Source organism: Tursiops truncatus, chromosome 17, assembly GCF_011762595.2.
Source record: "Tursiops truncatus isolate mTurTru1 chromosome 17, mTurTru1.mat.Y, whole genome shotgun sequence".
In the NCBI taxonomy this organism is placed as follows: Eukaryota; Metazoa; Chordata; class Mammalia; order Artiodactyla; family Delphinidae; genus Tursiops; species Tursiops truncatus.
The window spans coordinates 34,630,158-34,654,426 of NC_047050.1; the positions used below are offsets into that span (position 1 = coordinate 34,630,158).

At 36.2% G+C, this 24,269-nt stretch overlaps 1 protein-coding gene across 1 annotated transcript in view; it reads left to right on the forward strand.

Moving 5' to 3' along the window:
* SLC26A7 (solute carrier family 26 member 7) overlaps nt 1–24,269 on the forward strand; it is a 181,450-nt gene that overhangs the window by 85,513 nt on the left and 71,668 nt on the right. The window contains exon 4 of the mRNA XM_019925419.3: nt 140–304. Within this exon, the coding sequence (XP_019780978.1) occupies nt 140–304 (165 nt within the window). The remainder of the gene's footprint in view (nt 1–139; nt 305–24,269) is intronic.

Here is a 24,269-nt window from a genome sequence, read left to right on the forward strand (position 1 = left end):
ACTCAAGCTATTGAATATATAAAATTTAAGGAGCACATTTCACATCAGTTCCCTATGTCTGTGTATTGAAAATGAAAATGTGTCAGATATTAATCCTTCTAGGAAGCTTGGGAAGTTTCATCTTCCTTTGTCCTCTTAGGTGGCCATGTTTGTGCTACAACTGGGTAGTGCCACATTCCTGCTTACAGAACCTGTGATCAGTGCGATGACAACTGGGGCTGCCACCCATGTCGTGACATCACAAGTCAAATATCTCTTGGGAATGAAAATGCCGTATATATCTGGACCACTTGGATTCTTTTATGTGAGTTTTTCCGTATGTCTTTGTTCATATATTTTGGGTGTGTGTTTCACATAGTAAAATTTGGTTAATTACAATGTTGAGATTTTTCTATTTTAAAGCAACTTGGGCTTAAATAAAATCTTTTAGGATATTTTTAATGTGATTAAGGGTATGAAACTAATTAGTAAAACCTACTAATTTGGGGAGAAATTCTGTGTAATAAACAACTAAATATGGTATAATTTGGGAACATGGTTGGAAAAAATAGCTTGAATTTTTCTGTGACCAGATATGTTGCTAACTTCTAATGGAAGCCATCTACCAGGCTTGTGGCCCAGTGTAACAACAGTACACCTTACAACATTCTTTCCATATTGTGAACCCTGGTATAGATCAAATCAGAGGCTTGGTCAAAATTGGGTTCTGGAGTCCCAATAGCAGACAATCAGTTATTAAAAGTCACTTGAACCTGAGATAGAAACATGTGTCCAGTTTCAACATATTATCCTAATAATTCCCCATTCTTCTTGGTCTCTTTTTGAAGCTGACCTAAAATCTATGACTGCTCAGGAAGTCACATCCTATTGGAGTTTTATAAGAAAATCAATGTCTTACTAATGAAGTTGAGAGCAATCAGACTTCATTTTATTTAATTTTATATTGTAGAGGAGGAAAAGTATATTTTCCTTCTATCCTTGAGGAGCTGGGGCTCCTGTAACAAAAGATTAACAAGAGAAAAACAAACAAGTTTATTAGCATGTATATTTCATATACACATGGGAGAAACTCCAGGATTAGTAACTCAAAAGAAGTGGCTAGGATTTGGGTTTAAATACCATCTTCAGTTAAAACAAAGGAATAAGAGTTGAGGGAAGCAAGTTATGAGAAGGTGACCATGAAAAATACAGTGAACATGGGTAAGATTTATTATGCAGATTTAAATCAGTGCCTTCTCCATTGGTAAGACTTTCTTTTGATTTAGAGTCATCTTTTTCTTCCTGGTACTAAGAGGAAGACACCCTTGCAGACAGAGATTTTCTATATAAATGTAAATTTCTCTATGAAAGGGTAACTTACACTGTTCTCAGAGGTTCCCTGTGTCTGCTGTTTCTCAAAATAATAAGCTAAAAATAATTCTTATACCAAAGAGGCATATTTTGGAGTGGCATATTCTGGTCTCCTACAATGTAATGTTCTATACTGAATTACATTAATGTTTTCTAATGAGAGTATTACCATTCCTAATATTCTTGCTCTTAATCAAGGAATGGCTGAATAGTAGCTCCATATATAGAAGTTTAATAAATTATCTAATTCCTGTTATTGAGGTGGTTTGTGGTATTTCACCATTATACACAGCTCATTGAAGATTTGTTTTATTCCTATGTTCTAGTTTGCATCCCTGATGATTTCATTGAGATCAATTCCTAGTTATGGAATCACTGGATTAAAACATTTTTGCCAAATACCAATCTGAAAAGCTGTACCAATTAATATTTACTCTCATCAGTCAACTCTGATTATTACTATTTTTAAAATTTGCCATTTTGTTATGTGAAAAATAGTATCACTTTTCTGTTTGTGTGTTTCTCTGATTAGTTGGTAAAGTAGTTAATATAGATAGTAATTGGCAACACAAAGCTGGAAGCTTGTTCTGAATTTTTGTTATTTAGGTAATATTTTGCTCAGTGATTCATTCATTATAAGAAAACATAAAACTAAAACAAGAACACTAAAACTGGAAGTGGAAACAATATAATTCCAAGCTCTAAATCAAACAAAAGTAGACCAAAATAGCTGTAAGTTATCAGGTGACTGGCTGAGTTAAAACTTTTGGTGATGCCAGGTGTGCACCAACAGAACCAAATCAGTACTAGATTCTGTCCTGATCTCCTGACTGGGAACGGCATGCTTGTCTGTGCATGAGCAGTGTAAAGAAATGAGTGCAGGTTACAAGTTGGCCACTTCAGTCATATTCACATTACACAAATAATCATTCCTCTTTTCACTAGTTGTGCTAAAAGAAGCTGGATAGCCGGATATGAGAACATTTGGTCTTTCAGCTCGTTTCTCTGGTGGCAATGTGTATAAAATGCTACATTGAAGTGTTTTGTGTATGATTTTTTAAATTTTGTTTTCTTGGAAGGTTAAGCTGCAAGCTAGTTTTTCTTTGCCTTGTAGATCAGACACTGTAATGTGACTTTTGGGGGTCTTTTGTAAGTTCTCATACTGAAATGTAATCAGATTTAGAAATATTGTTAGATGGCTGACTAAATTTGCATTACTCAGTTGGTGGAAGTTGGTATGCTTTGTGTAGATGGAAAACAAAGAAAAGTTGCTCTTGCTTTTCAAAGTCTCAGAGCCCTGCACTGTTAGGCACCTAGGTAAGAATGATGCTTTGGTTCTTGCCAAGGTTTCAAAATTAATGCTGATATTGCAAAGTCAAAAATTGTGATCTGAGCATTAGATTAAGAAATAGATTTTGCATCATGCATAGGTCACACTGGGACATTTAGAAGGTGTGCTTTGGTGTAGTTAGGCTAAAAAAGAATCTGATGATAATAATGTAAATCTGAACTTGCCCATGGATCATTTAGGTGGGATGTGAAGGAGGAGAGCTGAACTCAGTACAGAGGTATAGAACAGAGGACAAAATAGAGGCCTTGATCATCAGGTCAAAGAACCTAGAGGAGAGTGATTTAACATATTTTTGGATTTTTTCTGCTCCTAAGTTCTCAAAACTGTTATATCCTTTATGAAAGCTACTCAAGTTGATGAAGGATAAAGAATATGTTACTGATATTCCTTGGAACATAAATTAATATCTAGACTATTTGAGACTCATACAATGTGCCAGTCACCACTCCAAATAGTCTCAGCTGGAACACTCAAATTTCCTAAAACAATTCAGAATTGGCCAATCAAAATGTGCATTAATTAATTCCAGTAATAGCAGCACTTACGGTCAACTTTGAGAGAAAACATAGCCTTTTGTCTTTATCCTGTTCTTAGGTCACTTCATATTGAGGTATCTTCCATCTGCCACTGCAGTGGTTTCTACAGTGTCTTCTTCCTGGTGGATGCCTGATTCTGTTCTACTAAGAGAATCTAATTCTCTAGTTTGATTAGCTAAAATCTCTATCTCTTTGGTTACTTAGGGCTGGCAGATGTTCTTGCTTCCATGGAACATTTTAAACGATTAATTTGAATCAGATAAGGTTAGTGTTACATGCTCAGTTCTTCCCTCTCAGATTATAGAACAGACTTCCAATAGATCCTTTTTTTTGACTTATAGTTGATTTACATTGTTTCAGGTGTAATTCTTTTTCAGATTCTTTTCCATTAAGGTTATTACAAGGTATTGAATATAGTTCCCTCTGTTATACAGTCACGTCCTTGTTGTTTACCTGTTTTATATATAGTAGTGTTTATCTGTTAATCCCAGATTCCTAATTTATCCCTCCCCCCCATTCTCTTTCCCCTTTGGAAACCATAAGTTTGTTTTCTATGTCAGTGCACTTTAAAAAGTGCTATATAAGTAATAGATACTAATCCTTTTCCTCTCTAGAGGACTGTTAATCAGATAAGCAAATCTAAATAATAAAACAAAATTATATCTTTTTTTTCAACTTACTAATCATCAAATAAAGATGATTCCAAAATTTATAAAACATAAAAAATATCTGCTATTAATGAGGGTTAGTCATCAGAAGTAAAGAAATGCTATGTTTTTTATTTTATTTTTAATTTAAAATAATTCCATCTATTCAGCTCATCCTCCCCCAACCAGTTATAAACCCATTTAATAAATTATAAACAGTTCTGCAATATATTGTAAAACAAGCAGAAGCAATAATATTATGAGTCACTTCTATCTTTGGACCCTGACTCACCAGTTAAATCATTTTATTCCTGTGTTCTCAAATTAAAATTGTTTTTCTATTTTGTTATATTTTTTAGCTTTAGTTTTTAGACCCCACATATAAGTGGTATCATAAAGTATTTGTCTTTCTCTGTCTGATTTATTTCACTTAGCATAATACCCTCCAGATCCATCCATGTTGTTGCAAATGGCAAAATTTCATTTTTTTGCGTGTGTGGCTGAGTAATATTCCATTGTATATATATGGTATATATATATATATACACACCACATCTTCTTTATTCATTCATCTATTGATGAACACTTAGGTTGCTTCCATATCTTGACTATTGTAAACAATATTGCTGTGAACATTGGGGTACATGTATCTTTTTGAATTAGCATTTTCATTTTGGAGGATTAATACCCAGAAGTGGACTTGCTGGATCATATGGTAGTTCTATTTTTAGTTTTATTGAGAAACCACCATACTATTTTCCATAGTGGCTGCACCAATCTACATTCCCACTAACAGTGCACTAGGGTTCCCTTTTGAGAGATTTTTATAAAATGAAAAATAATTTTGAAGTTTGTTTTAATACTCTTTAGAAGGGAAATTCTCTAATTGATAAAACCAAAATCTAGAGAAAAAGTCTCACTATGTGAATTTTTGAAGCCTAAAAGCTTCTGGAGAAGGCAATCAGAGAGCAGGAAGATAGCAGGTCAAGACCAAATAAAATTTTTTATCAAATTTAAATTTTTGACTGATAGTTGGTCCCACACAGATAACAGGGAAAAGGTTAATTATTCTTGTCAATACAAAAATTGAGTTTTTATACTGAGAAATGATGATGTATCTTTTTATTAGAAAGGATGTTTCCCCCCAAAAGGCACAATAAAACAAAAATTACTAGTTCATATTAGCAAATGTGAATTTCTTTGAGGTGGCGCCAGTGTCTCAGACTGTAGCAGCCTATGATAAATTTGGCAAAGTTATTTTCACTGGCATGGCTTTATATGAGAACTCTTCTAAATAATTCTGTACATTAAAGCCAAGAGCACAAGGCAAGCTTGGCAACACATTCATCTATCCTTTTTGGGAAGTTTTTATTTGCTTTTTTAAAATTGAGGAGTTTCAGAACCAGAAAGCAATTTCATTCCCACTCCCATCCCTGAAGTACAGCAAAGCACTTTTCTAGTTTGCGTAGCTCTGAAGGCTACAAAGCAGGAACCAAGAATATTAACAAACTGGGCTAGAAACATCAGAAGGAAATCAAAGCCAATGAAACATTTTCTTCCATAGAGAATGAGATCACAATTAAAAATGTAAAAATGAGGCTTATATGTGAACAAATCTACTTTGAAGACACAGGCCCTCTGGGATTTCTGAATCAAGAACATGCTTTGGTATTTTATGACAGCCCACATTTTCTCTGCAGTTATTGTGATATTTCTATTGTGAATTGTAAGGACGTTCAATACACCCTGAAAAATGGACAGAATAAATTGAAGGGGAGAGAAAAGGAATGTTAATCTGCAGCTTGAATCAATCAGGGATATAGGGGAGAGAAAATGTGGCAGGTTTAATTTGGATATGAAACAATTATATGGGAATTTGTAACAAAGGTTACTTTAAAATTCTAAATCAGAAGGCAAATATTTTAGCAATTCAATTATCTTGGGCTAAGCTCTCCATCCCCCGCAATTCACTGAAAAATTCATCAGCACAAAATCCAGTTGCTTAAGTAATTCAAATTAAACTTGGTTTTCTAAACAAGGGATGGCTGGATGCCACTTGGGCCTTGGCATGCTTGATTGTGAGTTTGGTGCAAGTGAGTTTTGTGCACCCATGCTGTCTCTAGCTGTTTAACATACCATACTTCCCCTAGATCACATTTTGGTTGGAGACTTAAAGTATGCCTTAAAGCAGTAGTTTATTGGGATAAATTTCCAGTGTAAGGAGCAGTTATTGATCAGAAATATGCATATAAAATGATGTAAAGAATAATAGAATGTTGTAATTTTTCTCTTCTTTTTGGGGTTGTGTTTGTATTCATGAAAACACAGATTGTGTTTGAGCTTTAAACTTAATATTAGTCTTGTTTTTCTATTAGTGTGTGCTACTTTGGGAAGTAGAGGGATTAGGGGAGAATGATCTTAACAATAACCATTCTAAATTGTTTAAAGATATGTAGGCAAAGTTTATAGGAGACATCAAATTCTGAATACCAGAGAGAACTTGTGCCAACATCAATTTTGGAATGATCATAAATGGCTTTAATGGTCCCTGAGCAGGAATCTAGATCTGCTTAGGTAGAATTCAAATATAATCAAGTTGGGGACTTCCTGGCTGGGCAGTTGTTGAGACTCCGTGCTTCCACTGTAGAGAGCATGGGTTTGATCCCTGCTCAGGGAAATAAGATCCCGAATGCTGCATGGCACGGCCAAAAAAAAAACATTAAAAAAAATAGACAAATATAATCAAGTTGAAAGCAAATTGGGGCAGGGAGAGGGTGTGCCTGGGCAATTGTGGCTCATGTTTAAAGGCTCCAAGGATGTGAAAACTACCTTAAAAAACAAAAGCCAGGGCCCGCAGCAGACTTCAGTCTCATCTGAAAAGTGGGAGAGTTGAACTAAATGTGAGGCTTCAAAACCAGAAATATTCAACAGAATAATCTACACGTGGATGGGAAAAGATTAGTTGTATATCCTTGATTCAAGAGTTTAAGAACCACTATAATGGATTTACTCAACAGATGTTAATTGACCACCTCATAGGTGATGAGAATACAGTTGAGAAATAACATCCCTGTTCTCATGGAGTTTTATTGAAATGCTGAGGCAGGGGCGATGTGAATTAGGAAGGGAGGAGAAAAATTGGTGAACAAGATAATCTCAGATAGTGTTAAAGAAGGAAACCAGGCAGTGTAATTGAAGCAGATAATGTGATAGAGTGAATATGCTCACCTTATATTAATTGAGTAATTAAATGAGTCACTGCATATAGGTTGGCTAGCCTAGTGCCTAGAAATGTTAGTTCCCCCACTCTTCTAGAAAGTGATGAATTTTAAACAATCTCTCCTATTCTTTCCATCCCAGTCTGCCCTCCCACCATATGTTTGTGGTAAGGATAATATAAAAATTTCTTTCTATTCGAGGTGGAGAGAAGGAACTAAGGTGAATGTACTGTGTGGATACAAGTATACTTTCACCAAATGTGTATATGCTAAGAAAAAAACAGTCATGGTTCATGTTCTCACAGTTTTTAGAATAAAGTTGGAAGGCATTATTGCTTCCCTTGGATTGACTTGATTCTGCTGCTGGTGTTAAAGGCACAAGGCAGCAGGTGGGTAGAGCTTGTTTGTCTGAGAAGCAGATAGGTGCCATTGAATCCCACCACTAACAAACAAAATCAGACTCCATGCTCGATAATAGTCTCTTTCAAAGGGTGGCATCTCCCCTCCATATATCCCATGGGAAAAAGGAAGCCCTGGGGAAGTTTGGAAAAATTGTTATTGGACTGAAAGAAGAGAATAGTGTGTGAGGCATTGGTGAATGTGTTGCTCTAGGGTTCAGAGAACCTGAGTCACAGTCTTGACTCTGTCACTCACAAGCCAAGTCTCCTAGGATAAGGTAAGTTACAAATCTTTGGAGCCTTGGTTTCTACATCTGTAGAATGAGTACATTCAACTGGTTGATTTCTAAGGTCTTTCTAGCTCTGACAACTGTATTCTAAATACTGCCTTTGTTAGGCACTGTAGTTGAAATCCTTACCACAGCTATCCACCATGCCTATTTATCTGTGACAGGTGCTTAATCAGTTGGCTGTCTCTCTTAATGGTACTAATTGTTTAGTCACTGTTACTAAAAGCTTTCTGTTTAGTTTCAGTTTGTGTTTTATCTTGGTTACTTTTATCTTTGTTAACTTGAAGAGGAAGGAATTTACTAGGGTATATAGGGAACTCCAAAGGCAAAAGCTGTGAGTCCCTTTGTCCTCTGTATTGCTAGGGCTGCCATGACAAACTGTATAGACTGGGTGGCTTAAAAAATAGAAATGTATTTTCTCACAGTTCTGAATGCTGGAAGTCAAAAATCAAGATGCCAGTATGGCTGGTTTGCTCTGAGGCTTCTCTCCTTTGCTTGTATATGACCACCCTCCTGCCTCTTCACATGGTAGCACCTCTGTGCATGTGCATTCCTGGTATCTCTCTGTCTGTCTTAAGCTCTTCTTTTTATAAAGACACCAGTCATATTGGATTAGGGTCCACCCGAAAAGCATCATTTTAACTTAATTACCTCTTTAAAGGCCCTGTCTCCAAATATTATGAGTCACATTATGAGGTATTGAGGATTTGGGCTTCAACATATGAATTTTAGGGAAACACAATTGAGTCCATAACACCCTCTTTGAATTGTCTCAGCAGTGAGAAGCATTTTACTTGGTAACTGTGTTTGTAGCCTATGGCTACTGTAATAAATTACCATAAACATGGTAACAACACACAAAAATTTATTCTCTCATTTACAGAGGCCAGAAGTCCAAAATCAAGGTGTCACCAGGGCCACACATGCTCTGGAGGTTCTAGGGGAGAATCATTCCTTGTCTTCTAGCTTCTGGTAGCTCCAGGCATTCCTTGGCTTATGGCTGCATCACACCAAACTGTACCTCTGTCACCACATGGCCTTCCCCTCTGTGTGTGTGTCTGCTCCTCTTCTGTCTCCTATAAGGGTACAGGTTACTGGATTTTAGACAAATGTCTATGCATAGATTATGCCAAATGTGTTTTCAGACCAAAGTCTGAACACATGGTAACAAGCATGCATGAATGTTACCATTTTTCTGGAGATACTCCTGGATTTGTGGTCGATGACTGACACAAAGTCATATATTGGGAGTTAAGATTCATAGATTTCAGATCAGTACTTAATACCTACCATAAAGTAATGTACTGTCAGATTTATTAAAGTTTGTTTGTTATACTGTCACTTTGTTGTTTCTCTAGTGAAACACAAACCTATTTTTCTCTGGGCACAGGTGTTTCTATACAGGGCCGTCTTTAGAACTTCAGTAACAGTTGTACAATGAGAAACTATTGAATGGGTATGACCATGGAAACTATTAAAAGGGTATGACCTCCTTTTTTCTTAATTAAATCCTGAATATGAGGATTTTTAGCTTTGGATTTTGCTTCATTCTTATAAAAACAGAATGATTTAACATCTGATTATTTAGATCAAATAGCATATATCAAAGATGGATTACTTAAGATTTACTGTAATAATAGGCTTAAAATTTAGATCAATGTCTTGTACAAGTAGAACCCTAATAAACATGTTGAGTGAGATTGCTTCTCCAAATAATAGCAGTAGCCATGTCATGATGGGATCTTCAGGTTTCCAGGGGCTACCTCAGAAAGATGGTGCAGTATTAGGATGTGAGCTCACCTCTCCTTACAGAAACATCAAAATCACAACTAACTGCTGAACAACCATCAAAAAACAAAAATGCTGGAACCTCACACAAAGAATATCCTACATCCAAAGAAAAAGGAGAAATCACAATGAAACAGTTGGAGGGGCATAACTGTGATAAAATCAAATCCCATACCTATTGGGTGGGTGACCCACAAGCTGGAAAATAATTATACCACAAAAGTTCTCCCACAGGAGTGAAAGTTCTGAGCCTCATATTAGGCTCCCCAACCTGGGGGTCTAGCAATGGGAGGAGGAGCCCCCAGAGAATGTGGCTTTGAAGTCCAGTGGGATTTGATTGGAGGAATTCCGTAGGACTGGGGGAAACAGAAACTCCACTCTTGGAAGGTACATACAAGGTCTCATGTGCACCAGGACATGGTGAAAAAAGCAGTGACCTCATAAGAGCCAGGTTCAGACCTAGCTGGTAGAATTGGAGGGTCTCCTGTGGAGGCAGGGAGTGGTTGTGACTCACTGAAGGGACAAATACATTGGCAGTGGTAGTTTTGGGGGGTACTCACTGGCATGAGCACTCTTGGTGACTGCCATTTTTCCACCAAGAGGGGGCCCCACCCAACAGCCTGTAGGCTCCAGTGCTGGGACACCTCAGGCTAACCAACCAACAGGGCAGCAACACAGCCCCACTCATCAGCAGACAGGGTGCTTAAAGTCTTCCTGAGCCCACAGCTTCCTGCTAAACACATCCCTTGACACAGCCCTGCTCACCAGAGGGACAAGACCCAGTTCTACAAACCAGTGGGCAGAAACATGTCCCTCCCATCAGGAAGTCTGCACAAGTCTGTTAGACAGCCTCACCCACCAAGGGGAAGACAGCAGAAGCAAGAAGAGCTATAGTCCTGCAGCCTGTGGAATGGAAACCACAATCACAGAAAGTTAGACAAAATAAGCTAGCAGAGGAATATGTTCCAGCTGAAGGAACAAGATAAAACCCCAGAAGAACAACTAAGTGAAGTGGAGATAGGCAATCTACCCAAAAAAGAATTCAGAGGAATGATAGTAAAGATATCCAAGATCTCGGAAGAAGAATGGAGGCACAGATTGAGAAGATATAGGAAATGTTTAACCAAGAGCTAGAAGAAATAAAGAGCCAACAAACAGAGATGAACAATACAATAACTGAAATGAAAAATACACTAGAAGGAATCAATAGCAGAATAACTAAGGCAGAAGAATGGGTAAGTGATCTGGAATACAGAATGGTGGAAATCACTGTCGTGGAACAGAATAAAGAACAAAGAATGAAAAGAAACAAGGACAGTCTAAGAGGCCTCTGGGAAAACAGTAAAGTCACTAACATTTGCATGGCAGGGGTCCCAGAAGGAGAAGAGAGAGAGAAAAGACCTGAGAAGATAATTGAAGAGGTAATAGATGAAAACTTCCCAAACATGGGAAAGGAAACAGTCACCCAAGTCCAAGAAGCACAGAAAGTCCCAGACAGGAAAAACCCATGGAGGAACATGTCAAGACACAGAGTAATCAAACTGACAAAACATAGAAACAAAGGAAAAATGTTAGAAGCATCAAGGGGAAAAGCAACATAACAAACAAGGGAGTTCCAATAAGGTCATCAGCTAATTTCTCAGCAGAAACTCTGCAATCCAGAAGGAAGTGGCATGATATATTTAAAATGATGAAAGGGACGAACCTACAACCAAGAATACTTTACCCAGCAAGGCTCTCATTCAGATTCGATGGAGAATCGAAAGTATTACAGAAAAGAAAAAGCTAAGAGAATTCATCACCACCAGACCAGTTTTGCAACAAATGCTAAAGGAACTTCTCTATGTGGAAAAGAAAAGACCACAACTATTAAAAGAAAAATATGAATGGAAAAACACACCAGTAAAGGCAAACATACAGTAAAGGTAGGAAATCATCCACACACAAATATATCAAAACCAGCAATTGTGCAACAAGGAGAGCACAAATGCAGGATATTGGAAGTACATTTGAAAATAAAAGACAAGCAACTTAAAACAATCTTCTTTATTTATAGACTACTGTATCAAAACCTCATGATAACTGCAAACCAAAAATCTACAAGAGATACACACACAAAAAAGAAAAAGGATAAACACAGCACTAAAATTGTTAACAAATCACAAGAGAACAAAAGAGGAAGGGAAGAAAAAGACCTACAAGAACAAATCCAAAACGATTAAGAAAATAGCAATAAGAATATACAAAATCGGGGCTTCCTTGGTGGCACAGTGGTTGAGAGTCTGCCTGCCAATGCAGGGGACACAGGTTGGTGCCCCGGTCCGGGAAGATCCCACATGCCGCGGAGCGGCTGGACCCGTGAGCCATGGCCGCTGAGCCTGCGCGTCCGGAGCCTGTGCTCCACAACGGAAGAGGCCACAACAGTGAGAGGCCCGTGTACCGCAAAAAAAAAAAAAAAAATATATACAAAATCGGTAATTCCCTTAAATGTAAATGGATTAAATGCTCCAACCAAGACATAGACTGGCTGAATGGATACAAAAACAAGAGCCATATATATGCTGTGTACAAGAGACCCACTTCAGATCTGGGGATACATAGAGACTGAAAGTGAGGGGATGGAAAAGGTTATTCCATGATAACGGAAATCAAAAGAAAGCTGGAGTGGCAATATTCTTATCAGACAAAATAGACTTTAAAATAAAGGCTGTTACAAGAGACAGAGAAGGGCACTACATAGTGACCAAGGGATCAATCCAAGAAGAAGATATAACAATTGTAAATATATGTGCACCCAACATAGGAGAACCTTAATATATAAGGCAAATAAAACAGGCATAAAAGGAGAAATCAACAGAAACACAATAATAGTGGGGGACTTTAACACCCCACTCTCATCAATGGACAGATCATCCAGACAGAAAATCAATAAGGAAACACAAGCCTTAAATGCCACATTAGACCAGATGGACTTTATTGATATGTATAAAACATTCTACCCAAAAGCAGCAGAATACACATTCTTCTCAAGTGCACATGGAACATTCTTCAGGATTGATCACATGCTGAGCCAGAAAGTGAGCCATGGTAAATTTAAGAAAATTGAAATCATATCAAACATCTTTTCTAACCACAATGCTATGAGTTAGAAACAAGGCAACAACTGTAAAAAAACACAAACATGTGGAGGATAAACAATATGCTACTGAACAACCAATGGATCACTGAAGAAATCAAAAAAGAAAAAAAAAAATACCTAGAGACAAATAACAATGAAAACACAATGATCCCAAACCTAAGGGATGCAGCAAAAGCAATTCTTTTTAAAATTAATTTATTAATTTTAATTTTTTATTGGAGTAAAATTGCTTAACAGTGCTGTGTTAGTTTCTGCTATACAATGAAGTGAAACAGCTATATGTATACATATATCCCCTCTCTCTTGGACTTCCCTCCCACCTCCCCATCCCACCCACCTAGGTCATCACAGAGCACTGAAATGAGCTCCCTGTGCTATATAGCAGGTTCCCACTAGCTATCTATTTTACACACAGTAGTGTATTTATGTTAAACCTAATATCCCAGTTCATCCCACCCTCCCCTTAACCCCCATGTCCACATGTCCATTCTCTATGTCTACATCTCTATTCCTGCCCTACAAATAAGTTTATCTGTACCATTTTTCTAGATTCCACATATATGCATTAATATATAATATTTGTTTTTCTCTTTCTGGCTTACTTCACTCTGTATGACAGACTCTAGGTCCATCCATATCTCTACAAATGATCCACTTTCATTCCTTTTTATGGCTGAGTAATATTCCATTGCATATATGTGCCACATCATCTTCATCCATTCATCTATTGTTGGACATTTAGGTTGTTTCCATGTCCTGGCAATTGTAAATAGTGCTGCAATGAACATTGTGATACATGTATCTTTTTGGATTATGGTTTTCTCAGGGCATATGCCCAGTAGTGGGATTGCTGTGTCATATGGTAGTTCTATTTTTAGATTTTTAAGGAACATCCACAATGTTCTTCATAGTGGCTGCATCAATTTACATTCCCACCAACAGTGCAAAATGGTTCCTTTTTCTCCATACCCTCTCCAGTTTTTATTGTTTGTAGATTTTTTGATGATGGACGTTCTGAGCAGTGTTAGGTGATACTTCATTGTATCATTCATCACTAATTATTAGAGATTTGCATGTCTAGTAATTGTGATGTTGAGCATCTTTTCATTTGCCTCTTGGCCATATGTATGTCTTCTTTGGTGAAATGTCTATTTAGGTCTTCTGCCCATTTTTTGATTGGGTTGTTTGTTTTTTTGGTATTGAGCTCCATGAGCTGTTTCTATATTTTTGAGATTAATCCTTTGTTTGTTGCTTCATTTGCAAATATTTTCTCCCATTCTGAGGGTTGTCTTTTCAGCTTGTTTATGGTTTCCTTTGCTGTGCAAAAGCTTTTTTTTTTTTTTTTCCGGTACATGGGCCTCTCACTGTTGTGGCCTCTCCCACTGCAGAGCACAGGCTCCGGACGCGCAGGCTTAGCGGCCATGGCTCACGGGTCCAGCTGCTCCATGGCATGTGAGATCTTCCCGGACCGGGGCACGAACCCATGTCCGCTGCATCGGCAGGCAGACTCTTAACCACTGTACCACCAGGGAACACCTGTGCAAAAGCTTTTAACGTTCATTAGGTCCCATTTGTTTATTTTCATTTTCATTACTATAGGACGTGGGTCAAAAAAGATCTTGCTGTGGTTTATGTCAAAGTGTTTTTCCTATGTTTTCCTCTAAGATTTTTAAGTATCCAGTCTTACATTTAGGTCTTTAATCCATTTGGAGTTTATTTTTGTGTATGGTGTTAGGGAGTATTCTACATGTAGTATTTTACATGTAGCTGTCCAGTTTTCCCAGGACCACTTTTATTGAAGAGACTGTCTTTTCTCCATTGTATATTCTTGCCTCCTTTGTCATAAATCAGGTGACCATTAGTGTGTGGGTTTATCTCTGGGCTTTCTATCCTGTTCCATTGATCTATATTTCTGTTTTCGTGCCAGTACTATACTGTCTTGATTACTATAGATTTGTAGTATAGTTTGAAGTTGGGGAGCCTGATTCCTCTAGCTCTGTTTTTTTTTTTTTTTTTTCTCAAGATTGCTTTGGCTATTTGGGGTCTTTTGTGTTTCCATATAAATTGTGAAATTTTTTGCTCTAATTCTGTGAAGAATGACATTGGTTGTTTGATAGGGATTGCACTGAATCTGTAGATTGCTTTGGGTAGTATAGTCATTTTCACAATATTGATTCTTCCAAACTAAGAACATGGTATATTTCTCCACCTGTTTGTGTCATTTTGATTTCTTTCATCAGTGTTTTATAGTTTTCTGCATACAGGTCTTTTGTCTCCTTATGTAGGTTTATTCCTAAGTATTTTATTCTTTTTGTTGTGAAGGTAAATATGATTGTTCCTTAATTTATCTTTCTGATTTTCCATTATTAGTATAGGAATGTGAGAGATTTCTGTGCATTAATTTTGTATCCTGCAACCTTACCAAATTCGTTGATTAGCTCTATTAGTTTTCTTGTGGCATCTTTAAGATTATCTATGTATAGTATCCTGTCATCTGCAAACAGTGACAGTTTTACTTCTTCTTTTCCAAATTGTATTCCTTTATTTCTTTTTCTTCTCCAATTGCCATGGCTAGGACTTCCAAAACTATATTGAGTAATAGTGATGAGAGTGGATACCCTTGACTTGTTCCTGATCTTAGAGGAAATACTTTCAGTTTTTCACCATTGAGAATGATATTTGCTGTGGGTTTGTCATGTAGGGCCTTTATTATGTTGAGATAGGTTCCCTCTATGTCCATTTTCTGGAGAGTTTTCATCATAAATGGGTGTTTAATTTTGTCAAAAGCTTTTTCTGCATCTATTGAGATGATCATATGGTTTTTATTCTTCATTTTGTTAATATGATGTATCACATTGATTAATTTGTGTATATTGAAGAATCCTTGCATTCCTGGGATAAACCCCACTCCATCATGGTCTATGATCATTTTACTGTGTTGTTGGATTTTGTTTGTTCATACTTTGTTCAGGATTTTTGCATCTATATTCATCAGTGTTACTAGTCTCTAATTTTCTTTTTTTGTGATATCTTTGTCTGGTTTTGGTATCAGTGTGGTGGTAGCTTTATAGAAAGAACTTTTAAGTGTTCCTCCCTCTGCAATTTTTTTGGAAGAGTTTGAGGAGGATAGGTGTTACCTCTTCTCTAAATGTTTGATAGAATTCACCTATGAAGTCACGTGGTCCTGGACTTTTGTTTGTTGGAAGACTTTTAATTTCAATAATTTCAACTATTTAATTTCAATAGTTTCAATTTCAATACTTGTGATAGGTCTGTTTATATTTTCTAATTATTCCTGTTTCAGTCTTGGAAAATTGTACCTTTCCAAGAATTTGTCCATTTCTTCCAGGTTGTCCATTTTATTTGTATATAGTTGTTTGTAGTAGTTTCTTATGATCCTTTCTATTTCTGTGGTGTCTGTTGTAATTTCTCCTTTTCCATTTCTAATTTTATTGATTTGAGTCCTGTCTGTTTGTTTTTCTTGATGAATGTGGCTAAAGGTTTATCAGTTTTGTTTATCTTCTCATAAAACCCACTTTTAATTTTATTTATCTATGATATTGTTTTCTTCATTTCTATTTCATTTATTTCTGTTCTGATCTTTATGATTTCTTTCCTTCTACTGATTTTGGGTTTTCTTCTTTGTACTCTAGTTGCTTTAGGTGTAAGGTTAGACTGTTAGAGATTTTTCTTGTTTCTTGAGGTGAGATTGAATTGATATAAACTTCTTAGAACTGCTTTTGTTGCATTGCATAGGTTTTGGGTTGTCTTGTTTTTGTTGTCATTTGTTTCCATGTATTTTTTTAAATTCTTCTTTGATTTCTTCAGTGATCTCTTGGTTATTTAGTAGTGCACTCTTCAGCCTCCATGTATTTGTGTTTTCTACATTTGTTTTTTTTCTAGTAATTGATTGCCAGTCTCACAGCATGTGGTCAGAAAAGATGCTTGATACAATTTCAATTTTCTTAAATTTTCTGAGGCTTGATTTGTGACCCAAGGTGTGATCTACCCTGGAGAATGTTCCATGTGGTCTTGAGAAGAAAGTGTATTCTGCCACCTTCGGGTGGAATGTCCTATAGATATTAGTTAAATCTATCTGTTCTATTGTGTCATTTAAAGCTTGTGTTTCCTCATTTGTTTCTGTGTGGATGATCTGTCCATTGGTGTAAGTGGGGAGTTAAAGTCCCCTACTATTATTGTGTTATTGTCAATTTCCCTTCTTATGGTTGTTAGAATTTGCCTTATATACTGAGGTGCTCCTATGTTTGGTGCATAAATATTTATATTTGTTATAACTTCTTCTTGGATTGATCCCTTGCTCATTATGTAGTGTCCTTCCTTGTCTCTTGTAACAATATGTTAGTGTCTATTTTGTCTGATATGAATATTGCTACTCCAGCTTTCTTTTGATTTCCATTTGCATGGAATATCTTTTTCCATCCCCTCACTTTGAGTCTGTATATGTTCCTATGTCTGAAATTGGTCTCTTATAAGCAGCATCAATATGGATCTTGTTTTTGTATCCATTCAGCCAGTCCGTGTCTTTTTGTTGGAGCATTTAATCCATTTACATTCAAGGTTATTATCAATATACATGTTCCTATTACCATTTTCTTAATTGTTTTGGGTCTCTTTTTTGGTGTTTTTTTCTTCTCTAGTGTTTCCTGCCTAGTGAAGTTCCTTTAGCATTTGTTGTAAAGCTGGTTTGGTGATGCTGAATTCTCTTACTTTTTGCTTGTCTGTAAAGCTTTTGATTTCTCCATCAAATCACAATGAGATCCTTGCTGGACAGAGTAATCTTGGCTGTAGTTTTTTCTCTTTCATCACTTTAAGTATACCCTGCCACTCCCTTCTGGCCTGCAGAGTTTCTGCTGAAAAATCAGCTTATAATCTTATGGGGATTCCTTTATACGTTATTTTTTGCTTTTCCCTTGCTGCTTTTAATATTTTTCTTTGAATTTAATTTTTGTTAGTTTGATTAATGTGTGTTTTGGTGTGTTTCTCCTAGGGTTTTTCCTGAATGGGACTCACTGCAGTACCTGGTCTTATTTCCTTTCCCATGTTAGGGAAGTTTTCCACTATAATCCCTTCAAAAATTTTCTCATACCGTTTCTTTTTCTCTTCTTCTTCTGGGACCCCTATAATTCGAATTTTGGTTAGCTTACTGTTGCCCCAGAAGTCTCTGAGATTGTCTTCAATTCTTTTTATTCTTTTTTCTTTATTCTGTTCCTCAGCAGTTATTTACACCATTCTGTCTTCCAGCTCACTTCTTTGATCTTCTCCCTCAGTTATTCTGTTATTGATTCCTTCTAGTGTAGTTTTCATTTCATTTATTGTGTTGTTTGCCTCTGTTTGTTTGTTCTTTTGTTCTTCTAAATCTTTGTTAAACATTTCTTTTATTTTCTTAATCCATACCTCCATTCTATTTCTGAGGTTCTGGATCATGTTTACTATCATTACTCTGAATTCTTTTTCAGGAAGGTTGCCCATTTCCTCTTCATTTATTTGGTCTTGTACGTTTTTACCTTGCTCCTTCATCTGTGACATATTTTTTGTCATCTCATTTTTTTATTGATTGGTTGGATTGTGTTCCTGTCTTACTGGTTGTTTGGCCTGAGGTATCCAGCACTGGAGTTTGTAGACTGTTGGGTAGAGCTGGATCTCAGTGCTAAGATGAGGATCTCCAGGAGACCTCACTGTGATGAATATTCCCTGTGGTCTGAGGTTCTCTGTTAGTCCAATGGTTCAGACTCAGAGCTCTCACTGCAGGAGCTCTGGCCCAACCCTCAGCTCACATCCCAAGATCCCTCAAGCCATGCAGGGTTGAGAAAAAATGAAAAAAAGGAGCAGAAAATAGCAAAGAGTAAAAAATAAAATAAGATTAGAAAAATAACAGATATGTTAGAAAGATAAAAAATAAAAATACAGATGAAACAACAATTGGAAGGTAAAACAGAACACAATAGTGAAAAAGAGGAGAAAAAACAAAAAAAAAGCCAGAAAAGGCTTTCACTGTGTGGGGCCGGGGCTTAGGAAGGGGCCCACTTCTTCCCCCTCACTCCCCTCACATCCTATTTGGTCACTCGGGGGTTCCTCCCATCTCTTTGGGCACCGAGGTCCCCCAAAATTGTCTGGTGGGTGCCCTGGTTGTGGGGAGACATGAACTCTGTGTTCTGCCCCACCATCAACTTCACAAAAGCAGCTCTAAGAGGGAAGTTTACAGCAATACAATCTTACCTCAAGAAACAAGAAAAATCTGAAATAAACAACCTAACCTTACACCTAAAGCAACCAGAGAAAGAGGAACAAACAAAACCCAGAGTTAGTAGAAGGAAAGAAATCATAAAGATCAGAGCAGAAATTAATGAAATAGAGATGAACAAAACAATAGAAAAGATCAATGAAACTATAAGCAGGTTATTTGAAAAGATAAAAATGATAAACCTTAACCACACTCCTCAAGTAAAAAGGGAGAGGGCTCAAATCAATAAAATTATAAATGAAAAAGAAGTTGTAATGGACACCACAGAAATACAAAGGATCATTACAGACTACTACAAGCAACTATATTCCAATAAAGTGGAAAACATAGAAGAAATAGACAAATTCTTAAAAAGATACAAACTTCCAAGACTGAACCAGGAAGAAATAGAAAATATGAACAGACCAATCACAAGTACTCATATTGAAACTGTGATTAAAAAACTCCAAAAAAACAAAAGTCCAGGACCAGATGGCTTCACAGGAAAATTCTATCAAACATTTAGAGAAGAGTTAACACCTATCATTCTGAAACTATTCCAAAAAATTGCAGTGCTTGGAACACTTCCAAACTCATTCTATGATACCAACATAACCCTGACATCAAAATCAGGCAAAGATACCATAAGAAAAGAAATGTTCACGTCAATAGCACTGATGAACATAGATAGAAAAATCCTCAACAAAAAACTAGCAATCTGAATCCAACAATACATTAAAAGGATCATACACCAAGATCGAGTGTGATTTATCCCAGGGATACAAGTATTCTTCAATACACACAAATCAATCAATGTGATACACCACATCAACACAGTGAAGAATAAAAACTATATGATCATCTCAGTAGATGCAGAAAAAACTTTTGACAAAATTCAACAGCGATTTATGATAAAAGCTTTCCAGAAAGTGCGCATAGAGGAAACATACCTCAAAATAATAAAGACCATATATGACCAACCCACAGCTAACATCATACTCAATGGTGAAAAGCTAAAAGCATTTCCTCTAAGATCAGGAACAAGACAAGGATGTTCACTCTTGCCACTTTTATTCAACATAGTTTTGGAAGTCCTAGCCATGGCAATCAGCAAAGAAAAAGAAATAAAAGGAATCTAATTTGGAAAAGAAGAAGTAAAACTGTCACTGTTTGCAGATGACATGATACTATACATAGAAAATCCTAAAAATGCTACCAGAAATCTCCTAGAGCTCATCAATGAGTAAAGTAAATTTGCAGGATACAAAATTAATACACATAAATTTGTTGCATTTCTATACACTGGCAATGAAAGATCAGAAAGAGAAATTAAAGAAATGATCCTATTTACCATCATATTAAAAAGAATAAGATACCTAGAAATAAATCTACCTAAGGAGGCAAAAGACCTGTACTCCAAAACTTTGAGATGCTGGTGAAGGAAATCGAAGATGACACAAACAGATGGAGAGATATACTATGTTCTTTGATTAGAAGAATCAATATTGTCAAAATGACTATACTACTCAAGGCTATCTACAGATTCAATGCAATTCCTATAAATTACCAAGGGCATTTTTCACAGTACTAGAACAAAAAACTTTACTATTTGTATGGAAACATAAAGACCATGAATAGCCAAAGCAATCTTGAGAAAGAAAACTGGAGCTGTTGGAGTCAAACTCCCTGACTTCAGACTCTACTACAAAGTTACATCATCAAAATAGTATGGTAGTGGCACAAAAACAGAAATATAGATCAATGGAACAGGATAGAAATCCCAGAGATATACCCATGCACCTATGGTCAATTAATCTACAACAAATGAGGCAAGACCCTACAATGGAGGAAAGACAGTCTCTTCAATAAGTGGTGTTTGGAAAACTGGACAGCTGCATGTAAAAAAAATGCAATTAGAATATTCTTTAACAGCATACATAAAAATATCCCAAATGGATTAAAGACCTAAATGTAAGACCGTATATTACAAAACTCTTAGAGGAAAACATAGGCAGAACACTCTTTGATATAAATTGCTGCAATATCTTTTGGATCCGTCTCCTAGAGTAATGGAAATGAAAACAAAAATAAACAAATGGGATCTAATTAAACTCAAAAACTTTTGCACAGCAAAGGAAACCATAAAAAAATGAAAAACCCTACAGAATGGGAGAAAATATTTGCAAAGAATGAGACTGACAAGGGATTAATCTCCAAAATATACAAAGAGCTCATGCAGCTCAATATCAAAAAAGCAAAGAGCCCAATCAAAAAATGAGCAGATCTAAGCAGATGTTTCTCCAAAGAACATATACAGATGGCTAAAAAGCACATGAAAAGTTGCTCAACATCACTAATTATTAGAGAAATGCAAATCAAAACTACAATGTGGTATTACCTCTCACCAGTCAGAATGGTCACCATAAAAAAATCTACAAACAAAACATGCTGGAGAGGGTGTGGGAAAAAGAGTACCCTCCTACACTGTTGGTGGGAATGTAAATTGATACAGCCACTATGGAGAACAGTATGGAGGTTCCTTAAAAAACTACAAGTAGAACTACCATATGACCCAGCAATCCCACTACCGGGCATATACCCTGAGAAAACCAAAATTCAAAAAGAGTCATGTACCAAAATGTTCATTTCAGCTCTATTTACAATAGCTAGGAGATGGAAGCAACCTAAGTGTCCATCATCAGATGAATGGATAAAGAAGATGTTGCACATATATACAATGGAATATTACTCAGCCATAAAAAGAAACAAAATTGAGCTATTTATAGTGAGGTGGATGGACCTAGAGTCTACTATACAGAGTGAAGTAAGTCAGAAAGAGAAAAACAAATACCGTATGCTAACACATATATATGGAATCTAAGGGAAAAAAAAAAAAAGGTCATGAGGAACCTAGGGGTAAGACAGGAATAAAGACACAGACCTACTACAGAATGGACTTGAGGATATGAGAAGGGGGAGGGGTAAGCTGTGACAACGTGAGAGAGTGGCATGGACATATATACACTACCAAACATAAAATAGATAGCTAGTGGGAAGCAGCCGCATGGCAGAGGGAGATCAACTTGGTGCTTTGTGACCACCTAGAGGGGTGGGATAGGGAGGGTGGGAGGGAGGGAGATGGAAGAGGGAAGAGATATGGGAACATATGTATATGTATAACTGATTCACTTTGTTATAATGCAGAAACTAACATACCATCGTAAAGCAATTATACTCCAATAAAGATGTTAAAAAAACACACAAAATACTAAAAATAGAGTTACCATATAAGTCAGCAATCCCACTCCTGGGCATATATCCAGAGAAAACCATAGTTCACAAAGGTACATGTGCCCCAATATTCATTGCAGTGTTTACAATAGCCAAGACATGCAAGCCACCTAAAAGTCCATATATAGAGGAAAAGATAAAGAAGATGTGGTACACATGTACAATGGAATATCACTCAGCCATTAAAAAAAATGAAATAGTGCCATTTGCCTCAACATGGATATACCTGGAGATTATCATACTAAGTGTAGTAAGTCTCACAGAGAAAGACAAGTATCATATGATACAACTTATATGTGGAATCTTAAAAAAATGATACAAATGAACTTATTTACAAAACAGAAACATACAGATTAGAGAATGAACTTATGGTTATCAGTGGGGAAGGTAGAGGGGGAGGCATAGATTGGGAGTTTGGGATTGACTTATACACACTGCTATATTTAAAGTTGATAACCAACAGGACCTACTGTATAGCATAGGGAATGCTGCTTAATATTCTGTAATAACCTAAATGGGAAATGAATTTTAAAAAGAATAGATACATGCATATGTATAACTGAATCAGTTTGCTGTACATCTGAAACTAACAACATTGTTAATCAACTATACTCTAATATAAAATAAAAATTTAAAAAATATAAACAGAATGAACATGAAAAAAATATGTTGAGTGAATGAATAAATGATAACTACAAATCCCCTTAATATGATATAGCTAAGTATTGATAGTGAGAAAAGAGGAGTGTGAGTTCTTCCATCATTCTGCTTATTCAGGGTAACATCTGCTCCTATTTACAGATTTATTGTTACTATTACTATGTTAGACCAAATCTTTTATTCGTTCAACAGTGTTTATTGAGTGCCTGCTGTCTGCCAGACACTATTCTAGGAGTTGAGAATCCATCAGTGAAAAAAAAAATGTATTAAGAATGTCCAAATCAGATAAAAACACATTATATAAGTAGTGGTGTGTATATATGAATGTGTTTGTGTGTGTAAATGTACATGAAGTGCTTAAGAAAAGTCTCCTCTGTAAAGAAAATTATAAAAAATAATATATGTATATGTTGGATAGGCATTTTCATTCTTTGAAATATCTCAAAATGCATTTGTTTATATATACTGATATTTTTCATTTTATGTCAAGTTATATTAAATGGCCAGTTTAAACAATTACTAATATTATAGTCTCAAACTGAGCTAAACTCCTATTTTATAAAACAGATTGGTCAGTTCTAATGAAATAGTTTACTTATTTATCTATACACATATAAACTATGATTGCTTCTCTGAGGTCTGGGAAATGAATGCTGATCTTCAATAGGAATTTTTATCTACTGAAGTGTAGCGTGTGATAACATACCCAAATGACTTGATTTATACTAGAAATGAGAAATGTCAATGTGTGTTTAGGAGGCCTAGACCTATATTAAATGAGCATGTGTAAATGTGTGCATGTGTGTGTGTTTGCACATGCCTGTCCCTGTCCCTATTTCTATCTCCAAATGCCACCCATCTCCTAGAAGCCATCTTTAGCTGTGATTTCTCCGTGTGGGTCCACATGATAGTCATTAGTATAACTCCTCATCAGCCTATTTTTCTATTGTTCTTCGTGCTGGTTGTAACAAGCCTCTGCCCATCCCGATCTTCTTCTGGAGCATCTTGTGAGACGTAATTTGCTCTACAAATTGTAGTTTAATTCAGACAGACAATAAAAACCCTGGGGGAGAGTTTCTCATTCCTTTCATTCTGGGGTGGCCATTTTTATTACTGCAAACACATGTTCTCGAAATACACATTACAGCAAATTTGGTATGGCTTGCGAGTTTTTCACATTTCTCTGATTTCTTATACAGGCACTGTCATGGAATACTTTTAATACCATGGATAAAACAGAAGGAATAAGCCTCTAAATGTTTTGAAACATTTGGATGCTTGTTTTATTCTTGGCAAATCATCTGAATGATAGTCTCAATTTTATCTTTGGATCATAATAAATCATCAGAAAGCTGTGTAT